Source organism: Vipera berus (assembly GCF_964194415.1).
Source record: "Vipera berus genome assembly, chromosome: 4".
Taxonomy (NCBI): domain Eukaryota; kingdom Metazoa; phylum Chordata; class Lepidosauria; order Squamata; family Viperidae; genus Vipera; species Vipera berus.
The window spans coordinates 49,280,261-49,304,199 of record NC_138206.1 but is presented as its reverse complement, the minus strand read 5'-3'; the positions used below and the strand labels follow the sequence as shown (position 1 = coordinate 49,304,199).

Here is a 23,939-nt window from a genome sequence, read left to right as displayed (position 1 = left end):
CAGATTTCAGTGGATATTAATTGGATTCTTCTGGTAAATGTATTATATAGTCCACCAATAAGAATCTGAAGGAAACTATATTATTTCTATCCAAGAACACGATTCTTTCAACAGAAACAACATTTATTGTGTTTAATTTGCTCATGAGAAACATCAGGTAAAATATGCTAGTATTCGATTTTTATTTTTTTTAAACTTTCTTTACTCATTTGTCATAACATTTTCAAATACACTTCTTTTGGCTTAGATCTAGAGAATGCCATGTGTCACCAGCCATAATGACAGGAAATAATTTTTTTATTATGTACAATACTGCCATTTCTCAAATGTAAGTTGCAAATCATAAGATTGGTAGCTTTGTGGTACTTATACGTAACATCCACCAAATAAATATTCATTAACTAAAGTAAAATAATTTAATATCTAAAACATTGCTATTAAATATAGATGGTAGGAGAGCCAAAGCAATATGATGCCTTAGATAAAAATATACATTATTATCACTGCTATTATTTAGTTCAACCACTCTTTCCACAAACAAATAAAAGGGAGCTATCTCTGAAAGTCAAGTATATGCTACACTTACGCAATGAGGAGAATTTGTATCACTGGATTTCAAAATAAATTTAAATCCTTAACAGAGTATACTAACATTGTCTTTGTAACCTATCAATTTATCAAGGAATACACTACTTGATGAATTAATATCCATGGGACAGATGAATAAATAAGTACTTTTACTTATAAGTCACTCAGGCTTCAATATCATAGACAAGGACTTTCACCTTAAACAATGAGCTAGTTCTTCAGTAGCAGAAAAGCAATGAAAACAGAAAATGCTATCTGAACTGAAGGCATTATTAAAATTCCAGTGGTTGAAACAATTGGTCAAGATTTCCTAGGATGAAAAGCTACCTTTGATGAGTAAGGGCTGTTATTCACAACAGCCACTAATGTGGAGAAGCTGATGGAAGCTTCCTTCTGGGATATGGATGAAACATTCACAATATTCCCCACATTCTTCAGGTAAATGCATTCTATCCATGCACCTGTTGGAAACAGCAGAAAATTCCAGAGTATTGCCACGTGTATTATTGTCTACTGATTCAGTCATGTTTACTTCACCTTGTATTTGAAGCATGTGGCTATGTTTTCAATGGAACACCTTGAATCAAATCTATAAGTCACTTAATTTCTCACATAAATACAAATTATTGCAACATTTTATACTTTGCTAAGTGAGCTGGTATAATTTCCTGTCCATAGGTAAAACAATTATTTGTTGTAATCCATTTAAGAAATATCTGATATTAAATCATTACAAAAGGATTGTTTAATTTTTGTTGCTTTGGCTTTCTGTCCATCTTTATAACTAGTAGCTAATTCAAAGATTGGAAAATGAGGATGACTTTTTGGATGCACCAAAAATTACTTAATAATTATCTGTAAGACACCAGTACAATAATACATTTTTAAGAATATAAGATATGATTTAAGAAATGGTAGCAATATGAGATATGATTAATTACTATTTTATGCTGGTGTTTTCATGCAATACATTTTGGTAGGTTATACAAAGAGGTGACACAGGGCATTGTACATACCAAAACCAATATTATTTCTTCTGTTCTTGTAAGAGCCAGGATTGGTGAACCTGTAATTATAGGAAGGTAAAAAAAGGGGGGGAAAATGAAGCTAGGGGACACTTAAATAGTTGTAATAATAAATTAGCCTAGACACAAATTTGTTTAGAAATGTTTGGATAATATAAACTATCAATACAATTTCTCTTGAGTAATGACTAGCCAAAAACAATATTAAAACAATGCTGTTATTCTATTTAAATTTGTAAATTTCAGCCAGAAGGGGGAAAATGAAATTATTTCAGGTCATTACCTGAATCAGTGGGACACACCATTCCTCCACTGTAGAAGTTATATACTATAACATTGTACAGGTGAAACTCAAAAAATTAGAATATCGTGCAAAAGTTCATTTATTTCAGTAATGCAACTTAAAAGGGGAAACTAATATATGAGATAGACTCATTACATGCAAAGCAAGATAGTTCAAGCTGTGATTTGTCATAATTGTGATGATTATGGCGTACAGCTCATGAAAACCCCAAATCCACAATCTCAGAAAATTAGAATATTGTGAAAAGGTGCAATATTCTAGGCTCAAAGTGTCCCACTCTAATCAGCTAATTAAGCCATAACACCTGCAAAGGGTTCCTGAGCCTTTAAAAGATCTCTCAGTCTGGTTCAGTAGGAATCACAATCATGGGGAAGACTGCTGACCTGACAGTTGTGCAGAAAACCATCATTGACACCCGCCATAAGGAGGGAAAGCCTCAAAAGGTAATTGCAAAAGAAGTTGGATGTTCCCCAAGTGCTGTATCAAAGCACATTAATAGAAAGTTATGTGGAAGGGAAACATGTGGAAGAAAAAGGTGCACAAGCAGCAGGGATGACCGCAGCCTGGAGAGGATTGTCAGGAAAAGGCCATTCAAAAGTGTTGAGGACTTTCACAAGGAGTGGACTGAGGCTGGAGTCATTGCATCAAGAGCCACCACACACAGACGGATCCTGGACATGGGCTTCAAATGTCATATTCCTCTTGTCAAGCCACTCCTAAACAACAAACAACGTCAGAAGCGTCTTACCTGGGCTAAAGAAAAACAGGACTGGTCTGTTGCTCAGTGGTCCAAAGTCCTCTTTTCTGATGAGAGCAACTTTTGCATCTCATTTGGAAACTAAGGACCCAGAGTCTGGAGGAAGAATGGAGAGGCACAAACTGCAAGATGCTTGAAGTCCAGTGTGAAGTTTCCACAGTCTGTGTTGATTTGGGGAGCCATGTCATCTGCTGGTGTTGGTCCACTGTGCTTCATTAAGTCCAAGGTCAATGCAGCCATCTACCAGGAGATTTTGGAGCACTTCATGCTTCCTTCTGCAGATGAGCTTTATGGGGATGCTGACTTCATTTTCCAGCAGGACATGGCACCTGCCCACACTGCCAAAAGCACCAAAACTGGTTCAATGATGGTGGTATTACTGTGCTTGATTGGCCAGCAAACTTGCCTGACCTGAACCCCATAGAGAATCTATGGGGCATTGCCAAGAGAAAGATGAGAGACATGAGACCGAACAATGCAGAAGAGCTGAAGGCCACTATTGAAGCATCCTGGTCTTCCATAACTCCTCAGCAGTGCCACAGGCTGATAGCTTCCATGCCACACCGCATTGAGGCAGTAATTGCTGCAAAAGGGGCCCAAACCAAGTACTGAGTACATATGCATGCTTATATTTTTCAGAGGTCCGATATTGTTCTATGTACACTCCTTGTTTTATTGATTGCATTTAATATTCTAATTTTCTGAGATTGTGGATTTGGGGTTTTCATGAGCTGTATGGCATAATCATCACAATTATGACAAATCATGGCTTGAACTATCTTGCTTTGCATGTAATGAGTCTATCTCATATATTAGTTTCCCCTTTTAAGTTGCATTACTGAAATAAATGAACTTTTGCACGATATTCTAATTTTTCGAGTTTCACCTGTATATAGGAATCCATTATATTTTAGCTTTGGGAGAAAAAAAAACAGAAAACCATTCTGCTCATCATTTTCCCTTCTCTTAGCTTAGCATTTTCGTAATATCACAAGTAATGACTTTCAATCACTCCTGACAGCGCCCTTTTATCCATTGTTATGATTCTAATTTTGAATTTTTTAAACTTTCATAGGCAGATATTTGTACTGAATGAATACTATATAACCTCTATGTTGATATTATCAAAATGTCTCTAAGAAAACTATATTTAACTTTTTACAACCTCAGAATGTTGCATTGCACATTATCATCATGGTTTCATTTTCCCCCTTAATCCTTAAGCAACTCACACCATGGTTCTTTCAAATTCATATGTAAGGTAAAGGTAAAGGTTCCCCCGCACATGCGTGCTAGTCGTTTCCGACTCTAGGGGCCGGTGCTCATCTCCGTTTCAAAGCCGAAGAGCCAGCGCTTGTATGTATGTAGCATTAAAATATTTTCAGCAAGTTTATTTTTGCCTTACATATTTGAGCAGTGTTATTGTTGGGATCAATAAATGTGATGTATAGAAGCTGTCAAAAGAACCAGGAAAATGAAGAATTTCTACAGACAAAAAAACAACTCAATATTTTTTCAGCATATTCTTTATAGATATAACAGAAGAACAAAGTGCTTCTTCAAACTGTATACTAATTTGAAGTGTGAGGGAGCAGTTTAGTGTAGTCATTAAGGCATCAGACTAGAAACCAGGAGATTGTGAGTTCTAGTCCCACCTTAGGCACAAAGCCAGCTGGATGACCTTAGACAAGTCACTTTGTCTCATCCATAGGAAGGAAGCAATGGCAATGCCACTTCTCAGCAAAAAAAAAAAAAAACAAAAAAAAACTTGCCAACAAAATTACAAGGACTTGTTAAGAATTCAACATGATTGAACAGAAGAAGAAGAAGAAGAAGAAGAAGAAGAAGAAGAAGAAGAAGAAGAAGAAGAAGAAGAAGAAAGAGAGAGCTCCTTATGGCACAATATCAGATGTTGTTACTTTCTAAAACACCAGTTCATGTAATCATATTTCAAGATACTATCAAGATACTATAAAGAACTATGATATTTTAGAATACAAGCCATCCAATGCAAAAAAAAATAAAAATTCTTTGATTCTATTTAGTGTAGCTTGTATTTCCCAAACATATGGTCCTATCACGCCTCATCTAGTAACACTGGAGTTGCTAAAAGTAATAGCTGCAATGTACAGCATTTTAATACAGAATTATTTCTATTTATGCTTTCATAATATATTCTTCAAAGGTAAAATATATGATATTTTTATCTACACCATTTGCCCCTTTTGTATATGCAAGAACTGTTTCATAAGCAAAAAGTGCTGAAGCATTTTTAAATCCAGAACTATAAGATAATATTTAGAAGTGAGGCAGACACCTTCCTAATTTACTGAACTATAAAGAAAATGATGAGATAAAACCAAACTTTAGGATTCTGCTATTATAGCCAACCTCAAAAATAATGTTAGCCTTCCTATGGAGTTAATCTAGTCTACTTAGGACTGAAGTAGTATATAAAGTCAAGATCATAGACTTTAATCTATTCTGTGTTGGTCAAACTTTAAATACAGTAGTTATTTTAAATAATGTGGTCAGCTAGGGCAACCAGATAGTCTCCAATTGGAAGAAGTTTAGTGGCAAGTCATAACAGTAAAGTGTCCGGAAAGCTAAATTTTGAGGAAAACCTAAAACATATAGTGTTTAGTTTACAGTAGATATAACTGGGTTGAGATCTGAGGATAGTAGTCAAATATCTGAAGGGTATAGATACATTTTATATTGACCAAGGGGACAGCACTACATTCAGTTGGCAAAGACTGGAAAGAAAGAGGTCCTGACCAGACTGTCATATAAAGTAGTATGTTCTCATTCTTTGTTTTTAGCTCTTTGAGGTAACCTAAATCAAGAAATAGACTCCACAAGGGTATTGGAACTCTATTTTATTATCATGGGTGTTATGTCGTGGTCTCTGGTGAGCAGGAATGAAGACACATAGCTGAGTACAGAGAAACTCATTCTTTTATTCAAGTTGGAACTGTACTAGGACTTGGGGCGCACCCCGCCACAATATATAGCCAAACCCTATGGTAGCAACCAATCAGACTGAACCTGTGCTTGCTGCCCGAGGTTGACCAATTGCAGGACTGGAGACATCCTGTCTGGGTTGCTGGAGAGCCGTTAGCTCTCCAGCAACGCACGTGGTGTGGTACCAAAAGCCCAGTATATAACACCCCTCCCTCCTAAGATCAGCCTATAATCCTCTTAATAAACTTGACAATAGTCAAGACTTATGAATCACTCCAACAACCAAAATACATAATAACAAAATAATAATTAAAAAATAATGCTTGTTAATTCAAGGTGGTTAGAATCGACATTATGCGACCTTTACAGACGTGCCTTGTAGTATGGACTACAGTAAGATTAAACAACGGCTAAATGGCTAGTCAATGCAGTAAGGACTACAAAGAGATGAAACAACGTCTCAATGAACATGCTTGCCAGCAGTTACAAATTGCCCCAATTTCTGTAGGTAGTGGTACAATTGTCACAACATTATGCATCACTTTATTTTACAATATAGTCTGTAAGATGTGCCGGGGGTTTGTGTGGCCTGGAGGAACGCCTTGGAGTTCCACTCACTTTGTGGTCTACCAGCTTACCCGGTGGGCTGGGTGGACCCATGTCCCCTTGTGCTCCATCATCCAGGGGAATTGAAATGCTCTGGCTGGCCTCACCAGGTTGGTCCACCCCAGAGTAAGTCTGTTCTGCAGAGTAGGCACAGCGGTTGCTGAGATTTGGCTGGTTCGCCTGGTCAGGGGTCCCATGTTGCACTTCCAAGCTTCCTTGTTCTTCCTCGGAATCAACTTCAGCTGATAAGGGAAAACCCTGGTGGTTCTGGTGTGGGCTGGCTTGGGTGCCAGTTTGAGGACTTCGGGAGGGACTTATGCCATAGTCCTCACTTAGTGACCGATCTGGAAACCTCTTCCTAAGTTGGTCAATGTGTCTTCTGACCAGTCGCCCTCCCTCCAACCCCACTTCGTAAGATAGGGGTCTGGATGCCTTGGTCACCTGACCAGGAACCCACAAATTTCCAGGCCCATAGTTTCTGGCCCAAACCCAATCACCCATTTGCAGCCCCCTCAGGGGTTTTGGTCTAGAGGCTTCGGATGCCACTCTGTCTGGATACAACCTGTCCAGGTTATTTATTTTATTTATTTATTTATTTATTCAATTTATATACCGCCGTTCTCCCGTAGGACTCAGGGCGGTTCACAAGGTTTTTAAAAACAGTACAGCAATTACAAAACTTAAAATCAATTAAAAAGATTATATAGACCTTGCAATAAAACCCCAGTTAAAATACAGTTAAAATCCCAATTAATATTCTCAGACCAGGCCAGAGAGCTCAAAGAGCCAGGTCTTCAGGTCCCGGCGGAATGAACGAAGGTCAGGGGCAGTCCTAAGATCTACAGGCAGCTGATTCCAAAGGGCAGGTGCACCCACAGAGAAGGCCCTCCCCCTGGGTATTTTTCCGCCGGCAATCCTTTACCAGCGGTACCTTGAGAAGACCCTCCCTGTGGGAGCACACAGGACGAAGGGAGCTTGATGCCGGCAGCAGGTGTTCCCTCAGATATCCCGGACCCAAGCCATTTAGGGCTTTATAGGTCATCACCAGCACCTTGAATCTTAGTAATTAAAGTTTAGTAATTAAACGCCTTCCCCAATGAAGCTCAGCAGGACTTTTACCTGTAGCCGTGCAGGGTGTAGAATGCTGACAGAGCAAAAAATCTGCCAGTCTATGATGCCAGTCACCTGTGATAATGCACTTGAGTGCCTCCTTTGTTGTCCTCACCATGCATTCGGCTTGTCCATTTAAAGAAGAATGAAATGGTGCAGACGTAGCATGTCTGATGAGGTTAGCTCTAAGAAAAGCCTGAAACTCAGCAGCAGTGAATTCAGCCCCATTATCAGAAACCAAAACATCGGGCAACCCATGTGTTGCAAAGAGTTTTCTCAGCACCTGGATGGTCCTAGCAGTAGTCATATTAGGGACTGGAACTACTTCCAGCCATTTTGAGTGGCTATCCACTACTACCATGAAAAGCTGTCCTTGAAAAGGCCCAGCGTAGTCTATATGAACCCTGGACCAGGGAGTATGTGTTTCTTCCCACCTGTGAACTGGGGCCTGAGGCATTTCAGGCCTAGATTGCTGGCAGGTATAGCAACCATGAACTTGATCTTCTACAGCCTTATCCAGGCCAGGCCACCAAAGGTAGCTTCTAGCTAAGGCTTTCAATCTCACAATACCTGGATGGCCTTCATGTAAAGATTGTAAGACTCTGTCCCTCAATGAAGTGGGGATAATGACTCTGTTGCCCCATAAAATGCAGCCCTTGTGTGCAGACAACTCATGTCTCCTGACAAAATAACTTTGAAATTCAGAGCCTGGACTTTTTTCCAACCAGCCCGTGTATACCCATGACAGTACTCTGCTCAGAATTTTATCTGTGGCAGTTTCAGCAGCAATATCCCCTGCATGGAGGGGAAACTCAGGTAAGTCCTGAATGGACAATATTTTAGCAGCAGGAGCTGGATCAGGATCCATTAGTGGCAGTGGTAGTCTGCTGAGGCCATCTGCATGGCCCATTTCCTTCCCAGGTTTGTGAATTAACTTAAATTTGTATGCAGACAAAAATATAGACCATCTCAGCATTCTTGGAGATAGTATGTGGGGAGTCTGCCCAAAAGGGGTTTGTGGTCAGTGTAGACAGTGAAATCCCTGCCATATAAATAATCATGAAATTTCTTAACTCCAGCCACTATGGCCATGGCTTCTTTATCAATCTGTGCATAATTGCACTCAGCAGAAGATAAAGTCCTAGAATAAAACGCAAAAGGAACCTGTTTCCCATTCTTCTCTATGTGGCTTAAGACTGCCCCCACCCCGTAGGGAAATGCATCACATGCAAGACATACAGGTTTAGACTCAATGTAATGAGTTACAGTGGACTTTTCTGAAAGAAGGGCTTTGAGATCCTGGAAACTTTTTTCATGTAAGTTAGTCCATTTCCATGGGGCTTTTTTATCAAATAGCCTGTGGAGGGGTTCTGCTATTGTAGCCTTATGAGGTAGGAATGTGTGATAGAAATTCAGAAGGCCCAAAAATGCTTGTAGCTCTCCTTTTGATTTTGTCCTGGGAGCCATTTTGATGGCTTTCACTTTTGAATCAGCGGGGTGAATTCCAGTAGCATCAATACAGAAACCTAAGACTTCCGTTGATGAGACCCGAATACTACATTTGTTTTTCTTTAATTTGAGGCCCGCATCATGGAGCCTTTGCAAAACAGCCCTGAGCCTATTGGTCAACACTTCTGGGGATTCCCCGGCAATGAGAACATCATCAAAATAGGGGCAGACACCCTGAATACCCTTAAGTGTGCGTTCCATAATCCCTTGGAAAATACCCGGTGCAACACTGACTCCAAACTGCAAGCGTTTGACTTTGAATGCCCCTCTGTGAGTTACTATTGTTTGAGCCATGGCTGTGGCCTCATCAACTGGCAATTGCTGATACGCCTGCACTAAATCAAGTTTAGCAAAAATGGTGCCCCCTTGCAAGGAGGCTAGAATATGGTTGACTACAGGGACTGGGTACGCATGTTGATTGAGGGCCTTATTTAATGTGCATTTATAGTCTGCGCAAATGCGAACTTCCCCGTTGGACTTTAGTGGGGTGACAATAGGAGTTTCCCACTCCCCCCGACAGGCTGTAATATGCCCTGTTTTACTAACTTATCGATTTTGGAATCGATTTTGTGCTTTAGGGCAAAGAGGACCCTGCGAGGCTTAACCCTAATCGGTACAACGTTAGGATCTAATCTAAAAGAAATTGGCGGGCCAGTATAAGTTCCCAGTTTTGACTCAAAAACATCTGCGTATTCCTTGCAAACAGTCATGAGGTCTGCTGTCTGTGTCTGGTTAATGTGTCTGGTTAATTAGACTTGTTCTTTGGCCCTCTACTACTCTGACATCCAGGTGCCCCCAAACCCTTTAAATTTTACCAATAAGGTGGCTTCACCCTTAACTTTAATGTGAGCATTCTGAAAATCTGTTAAAATAATATCTGAGGACCTTAGTTTAGCCCAATGGTTACTGCATCTGCACACAAAGTTGAATGTGTCATGCGAGATGATCGATACCGCTGAGCCAGAGTCCAACTGTTCTGTACCAGCCTACTACCGGCCTTGCAGAAAGGCAACCCCTGTACAAACGGTAGAGACTGGAAAACAACTGAGGCTGGAAGGCGTCTGCCAAGTTTAATTCACAAGCAAAACAACAGAACAAGAAACAAAATACCGGAACTTTGATCCTCAAACGGAGCGGTTGCTTTCAGCAACCAGCCCTTCCCCAAACACTCCCTTTATTTAGAGTTCAGGGCGTGGCCTCCCTGTGCCTCCTTCCAAGGAGTCCCACAGCCTTTCTCTGCTTGTTCCTGCTTGACTGCCTCCTGCGTCGGGCGTCCTTGAACAGGGCCAGCTGTGGGTCATCATCATCCGCACTGTCGGGCTCGCGCAGCTGAGAAGAGGGCCCTGGCTGGGGGCTCTGCGAAGCCTCCAAGCCATCATCAGCAAGTTCGTCTTCAACACCCTCCTCCTCCCCCTCGTCTGAGTCATCCGAGACATCCGAGCCGGCTGCCGGACCCACAGGCTGGCCCTGAATCACAACACCAACTCCATCTTACATGGAACTCCTTGTAGCACTACCGAGAGCTTGACTTTAGGCTTAAGGGGGCGATGAGCCCTAGTGCGGCAAATGCTTCTCCAGCTTCTGAAGAACCCCACACTAACTAGACCCTGGGCTCCATTACCTCTCCTAGTCAGTTCCTCCAACTGGTGTTTGGGTGGCCTGTCTCTCTGGTGGGCTCTGCACACCACCGCAATATGGCCGGTCCTTCCGCAAGCTCTACACGTGGCCAAACAAAATCTGCAATTGGCACGAAAATGGTTGCCTCCGCACCCCTTACATCTAGGTAAGAGAACTGCCTTGTAATCGTTCTCTCATTGGTGGTTGCCACAGTTTTGTGCATTTGGCTGCCTTTGGAGCTTGTTTATTTTGGGTTCTTTGTCTTCTGACAATTCTCCAATGCATTTGGTGACCTCGAGATGGACGGAATTTTCTACTTTTGAAAATTTGGTGGGCTGCACTGTTTGCACTGCACCTCCAGCTGCTTCATCAGCCATGACCTCGTCCTGTGCCTCGGTGAATGTGAGATTGGGTCTGGTAAACAGTCTCTGCTGTAGGGTTCTGCCTCTAAGGCCACAGACGAGTCGGTCTCTCAGTCATTCCTTTAAATTCGAGAACTTAAAAAGGCGTGCGGCCTGCCTTAGGCCCACGATAAACTCTGAAGCTGTCTCTCTGGGAAGCTGCACTCTTTGATCAAATTTAAAACGCCATGCCATCTCTGACATCTTGGCCTGAACATGCCCAGTCAGCTTCTTCTTAAGGTCTGCAAATGATACCGCTTCAATGGGCATTGGCGCGAAAAGATTTTCCACTAGGTCGAAAGTTGCTGGCCCACACACGCACAGCAACGTGGCAGCTTTTAGGCCTTCCTCTGCAATCTGGTTTGCTCATAGATAGTTCTCCACTTGCGAGAGGTAAGATGGCCATTCTTCTGGATGCTTAACATTGAACTCTCTGAGTTTGCTGACCTTCGGCATCTTTCCTCAATTCCTGCGTTCTTGGATCCTGCTTCTTGGGCTCAGGGAATGCGTCCACTGAGCACGCGGCCGCTAGTGTAGCTTTACTAGCTGGCCTAGAGGGGGCGGGAAAGATGCCTCTTCCCTCCAGCATGTAATGCCAACCCCCCGTGAACTTCAGCCCTTTAGGCGGTGAAGCAGGATCCCACCTTCGTTGCCACTGTTATGTCATGGGCTCTGGTGAGTAGGAATGAAGTACAGAGAAACTCATTCTTTTATTCAAGCTGGAACTGTACTAGGACTTGGGGCGCAACCCGCCACAATATATAGCCAAACCCTATGGTAGCAACCAATCAGATTGAACCCGTGCTTGCCGCCTGAGGTTGACCAATTGCAGGACCGGAGACGTCCTGCAAGGCACGTGGTGTGGTACCAAAAGCCCAGTACATAACAATGGGTATAATTGAAAATCTTGAAAATAAGACAAAATTTCTCTTTCTATTCTCTTATATGAAAGAGAATCAAGCAGGGCAATCTTGTATTTTCCCATACCCTCTTATTTATCAGAGTCTAGCTGATATTTGTGTAGCAGTCTTGGCATTTCTTCTTCAAGGTTATCTACATATTCCTGTATAACTCTATATATTCCAAATGTGCCAGTTGACCCAACATATTCCATAACTGCTTAATATTTGATATTTTAGGGCTTAGTGTTTTCATGGCTGCTTAGACAATTACTTTTCTATATTCTACTCTGTCCCATCCAGGCCATAATTGCTCATGTAAAATGCTGAATGGGTGAGTGATTTAAACCCAAACTCTCTCAATTTAGTTTAATGGCTTGGATGTAACATTATGTTAATGGTATGCCTCATAAAATGAATAAGATAACTCCTTCTCAGTCATTTCAAGCCAGCAGCTACTCTCCAGCTGGTGAGGGAGAAAAATAGAATGAGGTTACATACACTACTGAAGCTTAGACACATTACTGAAATCTTGGATAGAGATGAAGAAGTAATAGCTCTCTTCCCAAGTGATGATTAGACAGTGCTTAGAGATATTATATTGGTAACTTTATAGAACATTGGCAAAATTATTTACTGTTTAAAACAATAACATATTTCCACCATTATATCACTACTGAAATATCCCAAAGAACAGAAAAAGGTGACAAAGAAGGTATTAAAAACCTACAGAACAATTAATGATTTTAATTCTATACAAACTTGTCAAAACTAAGTGAAAACATTGCACCTTGTCCAATTAAGAGAATGAGCTCATTTCTGGAATGGATTTGGCATTATAGATCATATACAAAGGATTCAGCATATTATTGAACATTGCACTGAATATCAATTGTCACTTTGCCTGGCTTTCATTAATTTTCAAAAAGCTTTGACTCTGCTAAATTGAACATTATAGCTGAAGCTCTAAATTTTAAGCGTGAAAGAATCATAGATCAGTCTCCTGGAATTAACATACAGAAATGTTACAGCTACTACACACATAAATGAAAACATTGCCACCATTAGTAAATAAATTCAACATGATCATTCAATTTATCAAAACTATTATCAGCTAGTTTGCAGAGATATTCAAACAGCTGAACTGGTCCAAAGTAGTAATAAAGATTAACCAATTATGTGTGTCCAGCAATATTGTTCTTTACTCCAACAAATTGGAAACTTTCAAAGATGAATAATCTTCAAGGATATAGAAAAATGACAATGACAAGTTTTCAGGCTTGAAAATGAACTTAAAGAAGAAACAAGTCATGTCTATAACTACACCCAATCTTTGCCAAAAAAAAATCATACCAGAAAAAGTAAACAGCTACACTACACCTAACTCGCATTAAAAGATTATCATGGAGACTAATAACATTCTGAATGTAATTTACAAATTATTAATCAAGCAACATATAAGAGTAATTTGGATTTCCTAGTGAATTAATTTTAATGCAATACCAAGCAAAAAACAAAAATAATGAAAACAATAAAAGTAAATTAATAAACTTAATAAAAAGTAATACTAAATAAACATCATCACAGTCTTTTTCCTCTAACCACCACCTGTGTAGTCAGGTTATGGTCTAATTGTTTATATGGTAAATATGTATGTTATGAATGAACAATGTGGTGGCCTAGTGGTGAAAATGCTTGCCTCCCACTCAGAAAGTTAAAAGTTCAATCCTAAATAGTGGCAGATGTTTCTCTCCTAGGGCACAAAGAAAAAAAAAATCTGCTGTGAACTCCATGTGACATCAGAAAGGACATCTGGCCAGTAAATTCTCAGCTCCATCCGGTTGCTCCAACTCTACCCTAAATTAAGGTATTACAGGATTGTAAAAAGGAAGTTTTATATATGTTATGAATTACCTGTGAAACAAACAAAACAACCACAAAATCACCTTATAGTAAAACTGAAATTGCTCTGTCTTCCAAAACTGAAAGATGAAGATTTCAGACAACATTGAATGCCCATCTAAATGACTAGTTTTTTTAAAATAAATAAATAAAAAAAATGAAGAATTGAAATAAAACTGTTTTGAGGGAATTGGAGTGCGATATGACAAATACCCTGAGGGAAGCATCTAAATCTAAAACAGTTGCTCATATGAAGCCTTTTCATAACATTAACATTTATAATAACTCCACTTTCAGTTTAGCACCTAAGGCAAAGATGAATTCAAATCTACAATAGCTATACAAACAATTCTTCCAGGGTATACCAAGTACATCACCAGATTATAGAAAACTCAACACTGATCATTGAGTAAAAAATGAAAGTGGAAAACAATGGATTGCACCTTCAAGAAAACAAAGATAATGACAATTGCAGAGAAAACACAGGTCAGGGTGTAGATTGAAACATTGAAACAGTAAAGGAATTCACCTTCCTTGGTTCTAAAATTGATCAGAAAGCACATAACACTTGAAAGAACTGCAATGTCTGGCATGAATAACATCTGAAGAGTAAAGTTATCAGCCTCCCAACCAAATGCATATTAGTCAACAGTAATCCAATTGCTACTTACGGCTGTGAAACTTAGTGTCTGAAAAAGGCAGACAAGAGAAGGGTGGACATCTTTAAATTGTGGTGCTGGAGACAACTATTATGAATTTCATGGACTGCAAAAGTCACCAACAAAGAAGTCCTAGACCAAGCCTCACTCAAAATATCACTCAAAGCCAATATTGTCAAGCAAAGTCTGTCACGCTTTGGCCATGTTACATGAGCCAAGTCACTCAAAAAGTCAATCATGTTGGGAGTGATCAGCAGAAAAAGGAGAAAGGGGCACCCTAGCACCTGTTAGCTTGACACTATAAAGAATGGCACAGGGATGACCATGGAGGATCTGAAGGAGGCCATATGAGATAGAGGGGCATGGAAAGTGCTGATTCATTGAGTGGCCAAGGGCCAGACACAATTGAATGGCTAGCAATGAAATATTGATCAAATGTTGAATGATCCACCTTCCCATGTACACACACATACACACTATTACCTTTGCATTCTTCCCAAAGATATATTAACACAAGTAATTTTGCATTACCTATTAATGCATAACTTAGCAAATAGTTGGAAATGTCTAGCTGTTTAACAATATTATGGTGAAAACAATGACTGCATGTTGACCACTGATTGTAGATAGGCCGAATTGTTTTTATTTAAAACAAAACTGGGCAAAACTGCATCTCCCTGTGTATGTTTTCCTTTTAAAGTTCATGATTAATAAAATCTTCACATAACGCTTTTCCAGATTTCATGTTGTAAATGTGATCTTTAATTTCTAGTTTAGGTACAGGAGATCTTGTCATCAAAGCTTAGTGTAAAATTAGTTTGCAAACAATTTTTAACAGGACTCTGCTGAATTTTGACCTGCCAGCTATAGTCCTTTAGTAAAAAAAAACAAAAAACAACAACAAGAAAACTATTTGCCAAAGTCCTATACGATTATTTCATTCAGTGGATTGCAATAATAATCAAATATTATTCAATTTTTTAAAAGAGTTTTATAACGTTTGTTGATGCTTGGAAGGAATAAAGGCAAGCAGGTGAAGAAGTTTCACAAAATAATTTAAACAGTTTCAGTGCAAACTCCACTAAAGCAAAACTTCAATTTATTGCATATTGACTACACTTAGCAGCATAAAGTTTGTGTAAAAGATTTTGAAGTGACCTGGAAATGCCCTAGTATTATCTGTTCAGCTGAAACACCTGAACATTTGTGTCAGAGGTTCTAATTGAAAATTTGTATAGAAGTATTTATATGATTAAATAAATGTTGACTTGTTTAGGTTTCACTGATTTGTGTCAGTACCATCCACAAAATCCCAAACCTTCTGTTATTTTTGTCAGCCAGTTTTTCATTAGCTAATATGCTTTAGAAATTTATTTCTAATGATAAGAAAATTATGGACACAATGTGGTTTTTATATTTACCTATCTAGTCGCTAGATTTTAGTATGAATGCTTTGTATTTCTTAATTAATCTGCATTCTCTATGGCTCCCCCATTTTTCTAAAAAAACCCCAACAGATTATGTCAAAGCAACAAAGAAATGAAGAAGAAATATATGCCAATGTGCAGAGTGGTTTCAGAATGATGAGAGATTAAATAGAAAAGCAACAACATCAACAGTAATTTCTCATGTCAATTCCAGTAATAAAAATCAAAATGCCAACAAAGAAATGTGAACAAAATTCTCAAATATCCTGAGGGTAAGATAGAAAACAGCCATTTTGCAGGGCAAAATTAACATTAACTCCTGCACAGAAAATAATTGAAGGAAGAATATTCTCCTTAATCTGAATTATTTTGTTTCCTGCAGCCTGGGAAGGCAAAATTTTCATACTTATATATGAATATTTCATTCATAAAATAGTTTATCTAAATGAAATTATATTTACATTTTGAATAAATACTATACTGATTATTGTAGCAGTTGCATACATTAATTTACCTTGTCACCTTCAGAAAACGTTATTCCATCAACAGCTCTTTTCCAAGTAATTTCAGGAACTGGTTCTCCTTCTGCTTCACATATCAGAGTGGCTTGACCATTTTCAAAGGTTGTTTCATTTTTAAGTTGTATTATTTGAGGCTGTACTGTTAGAAATACAAATTATATTACTTGTTCTTGATATCAAACGCTACATACAACACCATGTAATTCTCGATACACACATTTGTTTTACTCCTATTGCTTATCTGTATTGTAGCATTATTCTACTTTTGCTAGAGGTTTTCTAGTCTAGAAAGTTAAAAATTGAAATACATGTCTATTTTCGGTGCACATGGGTAAACTCAATTTAGTTTCATATACTTAATGAAAATAACATTGATTGTATAAAATAATGGCTCTATTCAATCTCTCTTGGTTTTTTCTGTTCTTTTCTTTCTCACTGTACTACGATCCTTTTTAAATTAGACTGGACATTATGAAGCTTACTCCTGCAGTTGCAAGATATGTTATGTTTTTCTTCTTCTCTGTTCCCCAGTTCCTTTGCTGTACTTAACAATCTATATCTAACCCTTGCAGATATCTCCAGCAGCTGGTTTTATGAAAGAGAATTTTTAGTATTTAATGTTGTCACAATATTTTTCCTTTTCAACTTTTCTTATGAATTCACTAATGGGAAGTCCTTGGTACTCTCTGAGTTTGGTTGTTTTCTTACAGATGTCAAGTTCAGAGAACACCAAGGACCCTTCATTTCAACTCTGAAGTACAAATAATTCTTCTTTATTGGAATTCACTTATATCTCTAAAAGTAGTACAATGGCTTAATTTAAAAACTATCAACATATGTAGAATGTGCTGCAGAATACTCTATTATTTTTTAGAATCTTTGACAGGGGTGTCAAACTGCCGTCCCACGGACTGGATGCATCATAGTGAAACTGCGCCCACCCCATTGCTGGCAATGGAAAAAAAGTCTCAATATGTTGCGACATGTCATGTGACATCACGAGTTTGACACCCCTGCTTTAAGATAATTTCAGAATTCCCAAATTTATGGAGACAATTGGAAAGACATGATGGTAAAAACTACTGCTTTAAAATGTTCAAGGTTGAATGTATAAGAAACTACAGAGATAAGCAAAACAACTTTATAAAAGTATGTAGAAACCATTAAGGGAAAATAAAAAAAAATCTCCTGGAAAAGAGGAAAACATCTAATTATTTTGAGTCCTTTTGGTATAAGAAGACAAAGAACCCTTATACAAATAGAGAGGGTAAAACAATTTTAAAGTATAAAATATATATAAATATTTTTTTAAAAAAATATCAACATGACCTGACTATCATCTATCGTTGTTTAGTCTATATTTCCCATTGGAATCTTTCATCTTTTCTCAGACTATAAAAAGTCTAGCTGAGTCTTTGCAAGTGGAACATTATAGATTACCTGATTTTTAAAATTATTATTTAGAGTTCCTCCTCTGTATAAAAGAATAGAATTTTGTTATGGGCACAGGTAGACTGGACAGAGGAACTTATAATTTTTCAGTATACTTTCATCATTATCTATAAGGCAGCAATGAGTATTATATTTAAAAAATAATAAAAAAATTAATTTGTACTAAAATGAAAAATATTTTTCCCAGCACTTTTCCCGCTTCTTTTCAAAAGGTCTGATTTTTTAAAAATATGAATGAAAATTAGTAGCAATTTGGGTTTAGATGGCTTTCCCATGTAAGAAAATGAGACACCTCTGCATTTATTTCAGAATCAATTAAATATTTCTAAGAATTAGACATTCAATAAATTTCAAAGATAGCCAAACCAAACAAAACTTACCAAAAACTTGCATGAAAGTCTGATTTGTCACTCTTCCTGCTTTATTTCTTGCTTCACAAATATAAGGACCAGAATCAATATTTTTTATATCTTTTATGGTTAGTTCCATAGTCCTTCCTCTTAATGTATATTTATCGCTTTCCTCAATACGTTTGCCCTTCCTTTAGAAAGACATATAAATGCAATGGTTTTTTTCATAAGCTAGATGAACACTAAAATTTCAATCATTACAACTATGTAATATACCACTAAGAAGAAAAGCACAAGTTTTTATCACTAACTGGAAAATTAAAAAATGTGAACTTTTCATTTGTGTGTGAAGATTCATTTTAATACGCTACTATGCAATAACATAACATATAAATTAATGTGCATGGTGATGCAGCAATGTTATTAAGTCAAATAAATTACATTTAACATATCTGACTTTCTACAATCACGAGAGTCCAAATTCCATTTGCTTTATTAAACTTATAATGAATCTATCACGAAAGACGTAATTTAAATATCTGTCCTTGTAAAACTTACCTGTACCAGTTGATTTCCGGTTCAGGGAAACCTGAAGCTTTACAGAACAAAGTAACGGCCTCTCCGCGATCTGCTGTGGCATTAAAGGACTTCTGAAGCAAAGTAATTGTTGGAGGAACTGGACAAACACAAAGCATTCAGTTTTTACAATTTACACAATTTTTTTAGACATCAAAAATAAATTTTCAAGCCTGTATATCTAGTAAACTGAAGTTCAATACTAAATTGGCACCAAATTTTTTCCCCTATTTTAATTCCATTTATATACCGCCCTTCTCCGAAGACTCAGGGTGGCTTACAAGCTTAGCAGTAGCCTTCATTCTATGTAATAAGACCCAATGGAATTCAAGGGGCTCGTTTTGGACTTTATGTGGCAATGTATGGAATCTGAAACATTGTGAAAGAGAAATAAGGATGTGGGAAAGTCTCATTTATATTCTTGAAAACATTTGATGTTTTGTTGGTACCAAAATTAAAACAAATTAGCAGCTAATGATCCTGTTTTCAACTTAACCCTATTTGAACTTTCCCGAGATAAGGTTCTTCTATCTTTAGTTCTGGATGGGATTGCACTACCCTAGACAAACCCAGTGTGCAAACTGAGAGTCTTTCCAGAGTTACTGATGATCCTCAAAGAGCAGGTGGCAGGCACGGCTTGGAGGGCCTTTGTGTATCTCTGGGTGGTATGCTAGTTCTGCCCTTTCTTAGACGGGAAGGCCCTTCTCATAGTAACTCGTGCCTTTGTAGCCTCTCATTTAGACTACTGCAACATGTTCTGTATAGGGCTACCCCTAAAGAGCATTCAGAAAGTTCAACTGATGAAGAACGTGTCTACACACAAAGCAAATGGTGCCAGATATATGGCACACACGTAATACCACTTCTGTGCGAGCTGCATTGATTACTGATATATTTCTGGGTGCAATTCAAGGTGCTGGTTGTGATCTTTAAAGCCCTATACAGCTTGGGACCAGATTATCTAAGGGATCAACTTTTTCCAACAGCCTCCACCTATCCAACTCAATCTAGAAGAATAGGTATGCTTTTGATCTCATCAGTCAAAGAATGTTGGTTGACAGGGACTAGAAGATGGGCTTTTTTTTTGCAGAGGCCCCTGTTCCATGGAACATTATCCCTCCAAAGATTAGAATGCTTCAAACCCTGTTAGCCTTTTGTAATGTAATGTAAACCTGGCTATATTCCTGAGACTGAGGTGCTGAATGTGGCAAGGATTTAATTTCCTGCTAAGTATCTCGGCTGCTACCAGTATGTATCTTTATTTTTGATGTTTTTATTATTTTAAAATGTTTTAGTGTTTTAATTGTAATATATTCTTCAATAGAAAGCTGCTCAGAGTTGTTCACTGAGATGGGATACTACAGAAATAAAACATAAAATAAAATAAAGTAAAATAAAATAAAATAAAAAATAAAAAAATAAAATAAAGGAGGAAAACAAAAACCAAAAAAACCCTCTAATATTAGGGTGAAGCACCCATACACCATTCAGGTACTATTATATTTTATATTGGAAGATACTATTTCCATTTGCAAGCAAATAAATAACTTTGCACAACTTGATCTCAGAAATTGGGGTGAGACAACAATCTCTGTTAGTATTCTCCAAGTATTCAAAGACTTGGGTCTGTGATTTTCTGGGGGAGGGATTAATGATCTGTTTAAGATATTGTATAATATTTGTATAATCCTAACATTTTATATACATTTGTGGCAGAATTTTCAGCATTATAAAAATGTCTGTATCTGTAATATTATCTATGAGAATCAACAGATGACATACTGTATTTACCATTTATAGTGAGGGAAAATACTAAACATGTTAGAAAATGCAGACCCAACTTATCTGGAAAGTGAAAAAAACAAAACAAAACACCTAATATGACAATACATTGTCATCATATCCCACCATACTACTGTAAGTACACAGCAAAGTCTTCTAATATAACCACATTTTATTCCATCCCTAATAGTGGAGACAATGTAGAGAAAAGATAATCTGATTCACATAAATTCCTCATATGGGAAGTAACTCAACGTGAAGTAATTTTAATCAGTTTTGAAATTGCAACTATTTTAAATGAAATGTGTCTAGCAGTATTAGATGGTTAATCAATATTAAATATTAAGTCAATAGATTCTAGCATTTGTAATCAAAAAGTAAGCGTTATAATGCCACATGAGAATAACCTTCGCTCAGAAGGAATCAAAAGATAGCCTTTATCACCATCCTTTCAGTCATACTTTGGAATATGCTTGGATAATAAAGACCACTACATTACCTGAATGTTATAAACATTGTTACAGACATCTTGAATATTTAATACAGATGTTCATATTTATCATATTTATTTATTTATTTATTTATTTATTTAATTGTATTTATATACCGCCCTATTCCCTGAGGACTCAGGGCGGTTTACAGGGAATTAAAAATCCAAAATACAAAAATTAAGAACCAAATTAAAAAAAAAAAAATTAAATTAACCCTGTAGTCAGTTAAAAAAGAACCCCAAATTAAAAATTCCTCCTCAGTCTGGGCCCGAGAGCTCGAAGAGCCAGGTCTTCAGGCCCCGGCGGAATGATCGGAGGTCGGGGGCAGTCCTCAGCTCCACCGGCAGCTGGTTCCAGAGGGCAGGCGCTCCCACAGAGAAGGCCCTATCCCTGGGTGTCACCCGCCGGCAATCTCTCACCGGCGGAACCCTGAGCAGACCCTCCCTGTGGGAGCGCACTGGGCGAAGGGCGTTTGATGCCGGCAGCAGGTGTTCCCTCAAATAACCCGGACCCAGGCCATGTAGGGCTTTATAGGTGATAACCAGCACCTTGAATTTCACCCGGAGGGCAACCGGAAGCCAATGCAGCTCGCGGAGTAGAGGTGTTACATGGGAGTATCGGGAAACCCCCATTACAACTCGCGCGGCCGCATTCTGCACCAGTTGAAGCCTCCGAGTGGTCTTCAAGGGCAGCCCCATGTAGAGAGCGTTACAGTAGTCCAAACGGGAGGTCACAAGCGCATGAGTGACTGTGCGTAGGGCGTCTCGGTCCAAATAGGGACGCAACTGGCGCACCAGGCGAACCTGTGCAAAAGCCCCCCTGGTCACGGCTCCTATATGATCTTCAAAATTGAGCCGTGAATCCAGGAGGACGCCTAAGTTGCGAGCCCTATCAACGGGGGGCAACACCTCACCCCCCATCGTTAGAGGTGGAATAACATGGTTAACCCGAGACGCCAATATGCAGAGCCACTCAGTCTTGGCGGGATTGAGACGAAGCCTGTTTCTCCCCATCCAGACCTGAACCGCCTCCAGGCACCGGGACATCACGGAGAGGGCATCACTGGGTTGGTTTGGGGTGGAAAGAAAAAGTTGGGTATCATCGGCGTACTGGTGATACCCCACCCCAAAACCACGAATGATCTCACCCAGCGGCTTCATGTAGATGTTGAACAGGAGAGGCGAGAGAACCGACCCCTGAGGAACTCCACAAACGAGAGACCTCGGGGCGGATCTCTGCCCTCCTGTCAACACCGACTGCGAGCGGCCCTGGAGGTAGGAGGAGAACCACCGTAAAACGGTGCCTCCCACTCCCAACCCCCTGAGACGTCGCAGCAGGATACCATGGTCGATGGTATCAAAAGCCGCTGAGAGATCTAATAGGACCAGGACAGAGGAGCAGCCCCTGTCCCTAGCCCTCCAGAGATCATTCACCAGTGCGACCAATGCCGTCTCCGTGCTGTGTCCGGGCCTGAAGCCCGATTGGTACGGGTCCAGATAATCAGTTTCCTCCAGGAACATAGGGAGCTGATGCGCCACCACACTCTCAACAACCTTCGCCAGAAAGCGAAGGTTGGAGACTGGACGATAGTTGTTTAAAACAGCCGGGTCCAAAGCAGGCTTCTTGAGGAGGGGTCTCACCACCGCCTCCTTCAGGGCGGCAGGGAAGACACCCTCCTTCAAAGAAGCAGTTATTACTGCATGGAACCAGCCTCGTGTTCCCTCCCGAGCCGCATAAGCTAGCCAGGAGGGGCACGGATCCAACAAACAGGTGGTGGAGCTCAGTCTCCCCATGATCCTGTCCACATCATCAGGGGAAACAGGGTCGAACTCAGTCCAGATAACATGCTCAAGACCGCCTGATTCCTCCACATCAGACTCTGCCCAGTCAGAGTCCAGGCCGGTCCGGATCCGAGCGATTTTGTCCGCCAGATGATGACTAAACTCCTCGGCTCGTCCCTGCAAGGGATCCTCTCTCACCTCCTGACTAAGGAGGGAGCAAGTCACCCTAAACAGGGCGGCCGGGCGATTATTATTTATACTAATCTTATCAAATATATATACAGTAATTTCTTTTTTGTCTGTTTTTATCTCATTTTTAACTATTTCATTTTCATGTTTGTTTCTTATGAGATTTTGTTTTTTTGAAAAAGCTATTCAAATTAACAAAAAACAAAAGCTGTTATCTGAGGTGTGTGGATGGATTGATTTCAAAAAGGAACATCAAAGCAAGTGTTCATGCAGGATATGCAAATATTCAAGTCTAGTACTTTTATAAATAAACAACCGTGTCAACTGAAATTCCACTTGTGCAAATGAGTATTCACCGTATTCCTCAAAACCATCAGAAATATTGATTCCAGAAGTTAATATTTAAAAGCTTCAGGAATTGCACTAAATTAGGATGTGTGGAGATAAATTCTTATTCAAATCAAATAATAAAATACCATCTAATTCCTTACAAACAGAAAGTTACACTGCTATCAATGAATCTAGGGAAGCTGGTTTGTGCTGTGTTCTAGAATTTTCAGCTGGGGTCGTTATCAGATAAGATAACCTTTATTGTCATTTTTTTTTTACTGTGGGCACATTGGCATACATTAAAAAATAAAATTTAGTTGCTTTCTCTCAAAAATGTACACATTTAAACATGCTTTATACAACATATGTATAAACCTTCACCCTTACATATAAATAACATATAAATATTAATCACTGACCATCTTGAATACGTTATGGAAAGAGGAATCTTTAGAGTTCACAAGATTAGGAAAGCTATTTGCAGAAGTTAAGAGAACTGTCAGCACAATGAGTGGTAAGCAGGTATTAATAATATTTATATGTACTGCATAGGTCGGATAACACCTACTTCCAAAGCTCTGAAATATGAAGTTGACATTTAAAAAAAAACAGCAATGCCATACAAGACTGGAATGCTTATGTTTGGATTTAAAGATAAAATAAATGAAATGTCAGACATTAATATTGCTCTTCTCCCTC

General features: G+C 38.9%; 1 protein-coding gene across 1 annotated transcript in view; it reads right to left on the bottom strand.

The window, feature by feature from the left end:
- NCAM2 (neural cell adhesion molecule 2) overlaps positions 1–23,939 on the bottom strand; it is a gene marked incomplete at its 3' end in the record, with an annotated part of 176,441 nt that overhangs the window by 68,076 nt on the left and 84,426 nt on the right. Inside the window, 3 exon segments of the mRNA XM_081327226.1 lie at positions 16,283–16,428; positions 18,122–18,282; positions 18,650–18,767. Of these exon segments, the coding sequence (XP_081183352.1) occupies positions 16,283–16,428; positions 18,122–18,282; positions 18,650–18,767 (425 nt within the window).